The following is an 11,519-nucleotide window of genomic DNA, read 5'->3' as shown; positions in this document are numbered from 1 at the left end:
CTGCCGATTGCTCTTTCAGATATCTATACAACGTATGTATTACATTAAATATGTATGATACGTTCCCTACCTGGAAAAGGCATAAGGTTGAACTTGAACCATGGAATATGTAAGATCAGTACCTATGTCATTTAACGTTACTCCTCAGTGTTGTTTTTGCATTTCTCTGGCAGATGACAGCGCGTGTCTGAGAGGAATGTACCTCTCTGCACTGATAGCTTTTTTATCAAACTGAAGAGTGGCTGTCTTATGCCATTAAATGCACTATTTAGTCTCTCGACATTGAGAAACCAAGCATAGTGTAGTCTACGCAATAATGTTGGGAATAGGAAGTTGCTATCAAGCAAACAGAGTCGTCTAAGTTTATAAACAGATTATCTCTGTTATTACCAAGACATCAATTCTCTTATCTTAGAGTACTGAGATCAACATTAGTCCGTTCTTGACACTCGGTACATCAGTGAGCTTGCTATCTGTTACGAGGGGACGACAGATATGAACACAATACTCGTAATACTGGAGACAAGTATGTGCGTTATCAGCGGAAGAAAACTAAGCACTGCGGGGGGTTGTAGAAGGGCACGCCACAGAGATCCGTCTCCCATTCCCTGTGGAGGATGTGCATCACGTGTGAACTACATTGTAAGGTTATTCAACCCCGTTAGTTATGAAGTACATGACACACATACTCACACAAATACGCGCACACAGAATTATAATGATAAACAAATGTATAAATCAACAAATAAAACTCTGCGGTACCACTTTGAAGTCAGCGAGTAGGTCACTCGGCAACGAAGACTCGATAGCACACATTGCCCGCCATCACAGTAGAATGATTATCTGGTTTTAAATTAAATATAAGTAGTGGCTGGTCTTTTTTTTTTTTTTCAAAAGTGAAGGTTTGTATAATATATCGTACTATATGTTTCGCTTTGTATTCTTCATTACTACAACATGAATTAATGTTATCTGGGCTTGCAGCAACCACATTTATTCCGTTTCCAGCTGTCCGTTGGTGTGGTTGGCTGCTGTCCTGTGGAACCCCACGATGGACATCCCCTTGAGAGGAGATTTTAGGAACAAGTGCCAAGTTTAGAAAGATGGATAAATAAATAGATAAACAGAAACATTCGAGAATTTATATGCGATCGTGAACACGTGATCCAGCTACTTTAGGTAAACTGTATGAATTATCCTGCCTTAATATTGAAAACATTACACCTTATACGTATTTTTCTTACGTTGTTTTCTATAAAATTCAGATACTTAAAAATCTTCTCTTATCGAAACAGAGTAAATAATTCACTCCTTTCTGTAAGTGTTGATAGTGAACAACAAGGAGGAAATCAGAAGTGAACTACTTGCAGATCTGTCCAGTAAAAAAAATAGCGTCTGCGTTTGTCACGAATATGTTGTTTTATGTCACGTTTTCTAGTCCTAAAAATATGTTACCCATTTATAAAATAATCTCCACATGTGATTGATACCTTTCATCGAGTGTTTCCAGCGTATAGTGCTTTCCAATGCAGCTGTTATGGACACACGCTTGTTTTTATGATCTACACGTTTCTTGCACTTGGCTGCTACCACCACTATTCCCAGCATCCTCTTATCTTTGTTTGTTCGACGTTTATCAGTTGTTGTCGTATAATACTCTCTCTCTCTCTCTCTCTCTCTCTCTCTCTCTCTCTCTCTCTCTCTCTCTCTCTCTCCTGCTATCAAATTGCCTGCCATGCAAATACTAGATCAGTTTTCATCGCACTGTTCATCGCATTCAGCGACTTTTGACGATATATCATTTGTTGATTTTGTTTAGTGTGCTGTATATTTGTAAAAAAAAAAAAAAAAAAAAAAAAACAATCCTGAGGAGGAATCATGTGTACGCTTCAGAATGATTTCATAATCAACATTTTCTTATCTCATTGATTGGCCTTCATGAATATTATCATGTCAAGTTCAGTGGCAACACTGGTGATAGGAGCCAATGATGATCCGCCTCACAAAGCCTTGAGGCCGAGTCTTTGCAAGGGACCAATGAGCAGTCGTGGGACAACGAGAGCGCGGTGCGCATGTGTCCACAAATACATGCTGGCCGATAAGTTGTAGACGCAGTAGACTCTCAGCTCACATGAGAGTCGGGTAGGTTTGAGGGAGTGGAGGTTGAGGTGTACCACCAAGATGGAAAAGGGAAAGCTTAACAAGCAAGAAACACTGTCGTTGAGGAAAAAACACATAGGGTAAAGTATTGATCAGGTGCCAGTCACTGTTACATAATTGACATTCCTGGGTCTGTCTTGTTCCCCGGCGATGAATAAGAGGTATGACGAAACGTCCGATGAGTGTACATCTCCCACCGACAGTAGTGACACTTAGAGAAATGCCTCGCTGGCAATATAATAGGCTAAAACTAATGCCATGTACTCGCCATGAGACGTCAATCTAAAGTCCCCAGGGTGACCTCAAATTCACCCCTTAGGGCCCGAGGCTGTGCCGCGAGACTTGACTTGCCTTCACCCGTTAATGTTCCTTATTATTTGCTAGTTTTTCTTTCATGAGGATATATACATAATATATACATTCAGAGACAAAGATCACAATACTATGCAAGGTATACAGTAAATACGGACCTTTTGTGTATATAATCAAATAATTATATATTGATATATCATGAGGTTTTATGAACATTTTAAGCTTTATCTTTCTGTACCTTGACTAGTCATCGGTCATCAATGAGCGGTCTATAGAACTTGATGGATAGACAGGTAAAGTGTGTGTGTGTGTATGTGTGTGTGTGTGGTGTGTGTGTGTGTGTGTGAACTGTGAATAAAATTATAATAATAATAATAATAATAATAATAATAATAATAATAATAATAATAATAATAATAACAACAACAACAACAACAATGCTCTCTCTTATTAATTGCTATATAAAATATATGTTGTTAGCTATTTAGTTTCAGTTCGTAAACTCTCCCATTATTATGACCACCTGGTTTTTATATTTTTTTGTATCTTTACCAGGCGAACTTTGAAGACTTTCGTGTGTGTGTGTGTGTGTGTGTGTGTGTGTGTGTGTGTGTAAAGTTCCTTAACACTTCTGCAGGCCATCATGTAAGCTGTTCTTCAAGAGTGACCCGCTGAAGATCGTGCGAGCGTCGGGTTCATACATGTACGATGAGGAAGGCAACAGATACCTCGACTGTATCAACAACGTGTGTCATGGTGAGTACCGACTCCCGTTCAGGGAGAGGAAGTTTAGGAGGAGGAGGAGGAACTTACTTTTAATATTCTTCAATAAAACTCTCATTTGTTATCTTAAGGATCCCTTGTAACTGATCCACCACTTAGGGTATGTACATGTTACTAGTAGGATGATTCGTGACATGTGGTCGTGTAATATTCAGCTAAACGCATCATCTTACGAGTTTACTTTTAATTGATAATTAAGTAGGTAATTGAAAAGCTTGGATGTGCTATTTCATATTAACACCGGTTAAGTGTTCTGTTTAAATGAAGCGTAATACTTTGAAATTTTACGTCAATCCCATCAAAGCTGTAATTGAACTTCAGAAGTATGGATGTAGACTGACTTAATGTAAACTTCAGAGGCTCGTTTAGATGTGAATCCTTGGCCGGATGGGCCTATTACTTTCTATAATAAAGAGTGTGCCAGGTCCTCGTAGCAGTACGGAAGAATGTAAGGTGAACATCTCTGATTTTGTATTTCGACAGAATTAAATTATTCACCTTGTGGAAGGGAAGGTTTGTGGAGTGAGTGGAGGTGTGGGGAGTGAACGCTTGTGACAAGCGACTTAAGCCACACCATGTGTGGTAAGTGTGTGTGTGTGTGTGTGTGTGTGTGTAACCACTTCAAATAAATGATTCGGAGTGTCTGAATAGAGAGAAGTGGGAGACGTCTGCGAGTCAAAGAAATACCGAATAGTTTCCAGTTCGAACTATATATATCTCTTACTATTTGGACAGACATTAATCCCCTCCCTCCAAAACATTACCGTCCCTTTGATCTCACAGTTTACCATTCCTCTCACAGTGGGTCACTGCCATCCACATGTGGTGTCAGCAGCCACGCAACAAATGGCTGTCCTCAACACAAACAGCCGCTTCCTGCATGACAACCTGGTCCTCTATGCCGAGAGGTAATTTGTACTTCAGTATGAATATAAGTTCTCTGAAAATACATATAATTTCATATGTATCGTAAATATTATACTCTCTCTCTCTCTCTCTCTCTCTCTCTCTCTCTCTCTCTCTCTCTCTCTCTCTCTCTCTCTCTCTCTAAGACCATGCAATCTATAAAAAAAGTAAAAAAAAATAAATAAATAAAAATGAAAAATAAGGAGCACTTGATTTTACGAATGAGACTATTTTGAAAGAATTTAATGAAATTATATGTGATATAAAGGCATTGATCACCACGGGGGGAGGAGGTACCAAATATCTATAGAAATGAAGAGATGATACAAAGAAAAGTAAGTAGATTGGTGCAAAATCTTGAACAAACGTTGTAGGAGAGATAGATTAGTTGAACTAAAGCTGTCAGTATCTGAGGAAAGGAAAGAGAACCTCTTATTGATGATGAAAGTAAGAAAAAAAGATTGGGAAATGTGAACACACACACACACACACACACACACACACAAAGTTAAGAATACATGATGATTAAGGAGATGTGAGGACAAATTTAAGAAGAAATGCTTAAACCACACACATGCAAAATAAAAAAAAAAAAAATAATAATAAATAAACAAAAGATTGAATAAATAACAAAAAAAAGTACCAAATATTAATTGACAGTTAGGATGCATGCACTTGAGATGATGTGAGCAGGGTAAACTCATAATTATATTACTCAGTTTCTGTATAGTTCTATAACACACACACACACACACACACACACAGACAGACAGAAGGAAGAGATGGTTGCAGCAAACAATGTACACATGTTTAAAGAGAAACTGGATAAATATGAATATGGAGACAGGACAAAATGAGCTTTGACTTGTGCCCTGTACAATACAACTTGTAAAGACACACACACACACACACACACACACACACACACACACACACACACATAGTGTAGTAATTAGCAGGCTTGGGTCACAACCAAGAAGGCCCTGGTTTGAGTCCCAGGTGTGGCAAGGCAAATGGGTGAGCCTCTTAATGTGTAGCCCCTTTTCATCATCTAGCAGCAAGTAGATATGGGATGTAACCTGAAGGATTGTGACCTCGCTGTCCTGGTGTATGATGTGTGAGTGGTCTCAGTCCTACCCAAAGATTGGTTAGTATGAGTTCTAAGCCCTCCTTAGGTGAACAACTGGCTGGGTGACCACCAGATGACCATAGGTGAATGAGTGACACACACACACACACACACACACACACACACACACACACACACACACACACACACACACACACACACACACACACACACACACACACACACACACATGCACATGGATAGATTAACAAGTTAATAAACAAACATGGTTGAAGGTGTGAATTAGTTTGGTTTTGTTGGCAGGCTGACAGCACTGTTCCCTCCAAAGCTGAGCGTGTGTTTCTTTGTGAACTCCGGCAGCGAGGCTAATGATCTGGCCCTCCGGCTGGCCCGCACCCACACAGGCCACCGAGATGTCATTACGCTGGATCAGTGAGTCTGCTAGTGTTGCTATTGTGCTGCTATCTTTTGATTATGTGTCTGACTGTTAGATGTTAATGAAAGTCTACACTACTTTCTTGTAATGCAGGATTCCATTTTACAGTTTTGTGTAATTTGTTGTTATCTCCACTTGTTGAATGCATACATATATTTGCTGTTTGATATCCTTTATTTAATATTCCATTATAGAATAATTGACAAATTCTTCCCCAATCCTGGCAATATTTGATCATAATACCACCATGCTTCTGCATGTTAATTTAGTCAAGTTCAGTTAACAAACATTAATTACATGGACTAGCTAGTAGTGGTAAAATTATGTCACAGTGAGATCATGTTAATTTTGAGATTAAGTGGATATGTCAAGATGTCAAATTTGGGATATTTTTTAGGCCTACTTAGAGCAGGTTTCAGTATTAATTCAGAAAATAATAAGTTATGATGGTGGTAATGATTGCATCCTTATAAGAGTTGTAGTGCTGTAGTGTGAAAGGGCAGTATGAAAAATCTGAAGCATTATTAACACTAGTAATATGAGTAATAATTTGCATTATAGTAATGATATGATCTTGAATTATTTTCATCATAGGCCTTCTTGAAGTTCTTACATTATTCTTAATTTTTCAAAGAATTAGAAAAGTTGCAGTGTCATTCACTGAAGCAGTTTATGGCTGTGTTGGCCTGGCCATTCCAGTGATAATGATTCCCCCACAGTGCTTACCATGGTCATGTCACATCCTTGATCGACATCTCGCCATACAAGTTTAATCACCCAGGTGGTGACGGGAAACCTGACTGGGTCCATGTTGTGAGTGTTTGTGCATATTTATGTAGGGACAGGTTTTGCCAGTGCACCTGTAATGTTAAGTTTCATTGTTTCCCTCTGACTTGGAAACTCACTTCCATAAACATTCTTCATGTATCAGAAGAGCATAAGGAAATATGCACAGCATACACGTATGTCATGTTTTTCTGATATCAAGTAATAAACTACTTATTTGCAACTATGTTATTAGTTTTAGTCAGAAATGTTTTCTTAACAGGCACCAGTGGCTGACATATATCGAGGAAAATACACTGACAAGGACTACACCATAGAACAGCTGTCTGAGAAGTATGCTGATGAGGTGAAAATGTTGTGCCAGAAGTCCAGCAAAGAGGGAGGCCGAGTGTGTATTTTCTATGCAGAGTCAATGCAGTCATGTGGCGGCCAAATAGTGTTTCCTCCTGGATACCTTCGCCAAGTTTACAAGTATGTATGTCAAGAATTATTAAAAAAGCGTTGTATATAGCCTTTTGTAATATGAATAGCTATGAGAATGGTTTGTGGTTACTCTAAAATTTTATTTGAAAAAGAATAATCTGATGACAGAGGAAACTTGCGGTGTGTGCAAATGACACTGGCTACAATATAAAAAGGATAAAGATAGCACTTCTCTGAATTACATTTTAACATTCATCATTGTGTTTGGGAGGAAGCAGAGACCTCCTCTCTTACATTTCTTACTAACTACTAACTACTTATCCCAACCTCCATGGCATTATTACTGTGTTTCTTTCACTGTCTTTTGGATGTAGATTGGGTTATATCAACTGATACTGTGTGGTTTACTCATCTGCCCAATACAAGGTGAAAACCAATTGAAAGTTCTCTCGGATGAGAATATAACTTTGATTGAATAATCATAAATCCAATATTTGTACCTTAATGGCAAAATCAAAATGATCCCTATATGCACACTTTTATGTGGATATGTCTTGTAAGAATGTAAGCTTATAAGTGTGCAAGAATGTGAACTGAGGAACTTGCTTTAGGGGTTGCTCTTTGAAGAGCATTTTTAGAAGGCAAGAGATGTTTGAAACACTTCCAAAGATAAAGAACAAAAAAATTGGACCTTACACCTAAATATTCTTGTGGAAGAATTGAAAAATGATGCTTATATTTTTTTTTCTCTTTTTTTTTTTTTTTAAGGCATGTTCGAGAAGCTGGTGGTGTTTGTTTGGCTGATGAAGTTCAAGTTGGGTTTGGCCGTGTTGGGTCCCATATGTGGGCCTTCCAGACACAGGGGGATGATATTGTGCCAGACATTGTTACTTTAGGGAAGCCTATGGGGAATGGTCACCCTGTGTCTGCTGTTGTCACCACCAGGTATTGGTTGATTCACTTTGAGTGTCATTGGAAACATTTTCTTTCCTTACAATAAGTCTTTTGCTGTGTGGTTTTATCATATCTGTTTTTCATATTGATAAACATCAAATAAAATATCCAGGAAAATAATGAAACATGTAAACACAGATAAGATATTGTTATTACCATCCTTTTATTAAGAAAACTTGTATATGATCTCCTCTGTCTTGTTTTCAGAGAGATAGCTGAAAGTTTTGGTGCCACAGGAATGGAATACTTCAATACCTTTGGTGGGAATCCAGTTTCTGCTGCTGTGGCTAATGCTGTTCTGGATGTTATTGAAAATGAAAAATTAAGGGAAAATGCAACAGAGATTGGGAATTTCCTTATGCAGGAATTTAGACAGCTACAGAAAAAGCATGAACTTATTGGTAAGCATATACAGAATTTACATCATCATCATTTCTTTTTTTTTTTCTCTGTCAGAGGAACAGAACTTTGAAACCGGGGTAGTCTGTGGCAGTTTTATGTTAGTTTATGAAAACTGGATTTAGGTTTACATTCTCTCTCTCTCTCTCTCTCTCTCTCTCTCTCTCTCTCTCTCTCTCTCTCTCTCTCTCTCTCTCTCTCTCTCTCTCTCTCTCTCTCTCTCTCTCTCTCTCTCTCTCTCTCTCTCTCTCTCTCTCTGATAATTATAAACACCAGTGTGTTTGCTGGACTCCAATATTGCATTGACTGGCTCTGCAGGAGATGTGCGGGGTCAGGGCATGTTCCTTGGTGTGGATCTGGTGAAGGACAGGGAGACCAGGGAGCCAGCCACTGCTGAGGCTGCCTACATAAACAAAAGGTCAGTCATTCTTCTTAAGCCTAACTATTATGTATTAGGTATGAAAAATATGATTCCAGTTGTTGTATATCATGGGGATATAGAAAGATGATCCACTGAAGGAAAATTTATTTTTTATGTAGATGTGATCAACCTTATTTGTTTCTTTATGAGACATGATTGATGTAATTTAGGTGTTTGAACTTCTTTGTATGTAAATTAAAAGTATGGTTTGATGGTCTGAGCCTCATTTGTGATCAGTCATAGATCTGGAAATACAGTGATGCTCATGTCATAAGTTTCATGTGAGGGCAGATTTTTTTTTCTTTCTTTCTTTTTTTTTCACATGTGACTGAATCTGTTATTTTATTCTCTGTGTTTACATTATATATCAAATTTAAGTTGTATATATCTTTGTTTATGGTTTGCAGACTGAAAGAGAATTACGTGTTGTTGAGTGCAGATGGTCCCTACAGAAATGTCCTCAAGTTCAAATCTCCTCTGGTCTTTTCTCTAGAGAATGCCAAAGAATTAGTTAGTAAAGTAGATTCCATCATGGAGGAAATGAAGCAGGTTGAGGTATGTGTGTGTGTGTGTGTTTTTTTTTATCATCAATTTAGTAATGTACTGTAAAATCCCTCTTATCTGGCATCAGCGGGACCGCCGACATGCCGGATACTTGAATATTGCCGGATACTTGAATAGAAGTGAAATTATGTCCACAATCACCACCCTACACTCACGCATCTTACCATAACAAAGATCAGCTGATCTTAATCAGCAGCTGATCTGATCAGCTGCTTAAGTGTAAGCACAACACGCTTCCTCTTTTCTACAACTTTAGGCATGATGAAGGCGTCAGGCGATAAACAGTGCACACGCGGGACTGAGTCACTGAGTAAACACAGTGCAGTGGGCCGCGGGTGGCGCGAAGCAGTGCGCTCTGGTGGCGAGGGGACAAAGTATGCCTCACGTGGGAATTTTAATCGATTTTATGAGTACACATTGATTTTTTATTGATTTTAAGACTCGGGGAAAAATGTGCCGGATACTTGAAGCTGCCGGATACTCAAATGCCGGATGAGAGGGATTTTACCGTAGGTAGTTATTGATCAAAAGATCATTTGTATCAAGATTTTGTGAGAGATCCTAAGATGATTTAAAGTGAATAGGTTATTCAAGCTAATAGGAAATAGGAATAACATTTTCACTTTTGCAGCACTGTGTGAATGGAGTTGTAGAACAGAATGGTGCCACTGAAAAACCAAGTTCCAAGTCAAAAAAGCATACCCAATGGATCACAAAATGAGATACAAATTAAAGGTGAGGTGCAAGTGGAAGTAAAGTTTCTGGTTGGTGTAATATGAATTAGTTTCATTATAGGCATGAAGTATTTATCCATTCATCCAGTTTTTTGTGTATATTTATTTACATAGCTGCACTTAACCAGTTGTAATATCCAGTTTATGAGTTAAGTATTTTATTGTGATCCTATCTTTATATTTACCAAAATTTTCTTCAGTTAATATGTATATGTTACTGTCCTCTATCACTTCTTCGTGTCTATCTGTAATGACTTCTATACTTCTCTGGGGAAAGCTGTACTTAATTTTACTGAGACTTTTTTTTCAACCTATCTCCTCAAATACCTAACCTTTGTCACTGCAGCAGTAGATTCTCTCTGTCTAATTCTTGTGATTTGTTCATTAATTTACATCTGTATTATAATTACCTAAGTCAGAATTCAGTTTTCTTCAAGTATAGAAACATTCAAGGTGAATGGAATGTGTGTAAAATCCAGTTTAAAAGGGATGTGTGTTACTGTCATAAGTAATAATGAGCTTTATAATAACACTGTCTCTTTCATTTCAAGTGTGAAGATGTGGACAGAAATGCCTGCTTTGGGAGGAAGATTTGTTGCTACTGCTCATCAGATGATAATATGATGTTGTTCTAAGTATAAGGAATATTTCTGTAAATAATGAGTTTTATCTAGTAAGTAGTTACCTTAAGAAAGAAAATATGAAAAGTTCTATTAATTTTATATTCCTTTCATCCAATGAAATATATTTTAGATACAATATCACCATAAGAATGTACTATATTGATATTTTCTTACAAAGCAGGTATGAATGATTATAAATTTGTTTCCAACATGATTTTTTAATAACTGTATTCTAATTTAGTAAATCTTTTTACATTTGATTATTTTTTTGGGTTTTGTATCATTTTATTATTCATGTAAGGAAGATGTATACAAAGAAATGTGCTATTATTTTAATTATCTAAAGGGAGAGGAAGACTCATCACTGCAGCTTTGGGCTTTCATGAGGGGTATTAATGTTAACTTAGTTTTAAAATTAAGAATTAGTATTTAGATTGAATGTTTATGTTGTTAATATGTCAGAACACCAACATGTTGAGGAATACCTGGACACATAGCACATGCCTACAGTTGTGAATGACAAGAATGTCATCATTGTGTGATTTCTTTATATAATGTCAATATCAGTCCCACCCATGATATGCAGTATTTGTAAGGAAACTTAGTTTTAGAGCATTTCAGTCTACATCCCTTGTTCAAGGTTATATCACATTAAAAAATGTTGCTAATGTGAGAAAACGGAAGGATGCAGATGAAGTTGGCTGTGGAGGGTTGGGAATATTCTTAAGTCTAAGCACAATTCCTGTCCTGTATGGCGACAAATGCTTCAACCTGCCAATATTCCACATGTCCATAACATATCTCCATACCTAGTGCTTACAAACTGTATAAAAACAGTTGGTCCAATAAAATATTGATAGTTTTAATAAATTTAGATGAGAAATGCCCCAGAGCAATGACAATCTCTCTCTCTCTCTCTCTCTCTCTC

The 11,519-nt window shown here is 37.5% G+C and overlaps 1 protein-coding gene across 2 annotated transcripts; it reads left to right on the top strand.

Annotated features, from left to right (window-relative positions):
• The first annotated feature begins 2,018 nt into the window (after positions 1-2,018).
• On the top strand, positions 2,019-11,461 carry LOC135102054 (ethanolamine-phosphate phospho-lyase-like). Of its 2 annotated transcripts, none has more exons than XM_064006709.1 (12): positions 2,019-2,142; positions 3,110-3,228; positions 4,058-4,163; positions 5,555-5,683; positions 6,407-6,500; positions 6,736-6,944; positions 7,665-7,841; positions 8,058-8,251; positions 8,568-8,667; positions 9,078-9,225; positions 9,866-9,969; positions 10,520-11,461. In XM_064006709.1, exons 1-11 carry the CDS (start codon positions 2,132-2,134, stop codon positions 9,953-9,955), a joined length of 1,377 nt encoding a protein of 458 aa, XP_063862779.1. In that variant the 5' UTR covers positions 2,019-2,131; the 3' UTR covers positions 9,956-9,969; positions 10,520-11,461. The 2 variants fall into 2 exon arrangements, with proteins under 2 accessions (XP_063862779.1, XP_063862778.1); XM_064006708.1 differs by having other exon boundaries at positions 2,069-2,240.
• Positions 11,462-11,519: the final 58 nt, after the last annotated feature.

The sequence above is a fragment of the Scylla paramamosain genome, chromosome 7 (genome assembly GCF_035594125.1).
Source record: "Scylla paramamosain isolate STU-SP2022 chromosome 7, ASM3559412v1, whole genome shotgun sequence".
Taxonomy (NCBI): domain Eukaryota; kingdom Metazoa; phylum Arthropoda; class Malacostraca; order Decapoda; family Portunidae; genus Scylla; species Scylla paramamosain.
This window is presented reverse-complemented; position numbering and strand designations above follow the sequence as displayed.

Bases quoted from the DNA above. Each gene is read 5' to 3' on its own strand.
- LOC135102054 (XM_064006708.1), top strand. From the start codon at position 2,182: ATGGAAAAGGGAAAGCTTAACAAGCAAGAAACACTGTCGTTGAGGAAA. The intron at 6,945-7,664 runs GTATGTATGTCA...TTTTTTTTTAAG, and splicing joins TACCTTCGCCAAGTTTACAA to GCATGTTCGAGAAGCTGGTG. The intron at 8,252-8,567 runs GTAAGCATATAC...CTGGCTCTGCAG, and splicing joins GAAAAAGCATGAACTTATTG to GAGATGTGCGGGGTCAGGGC.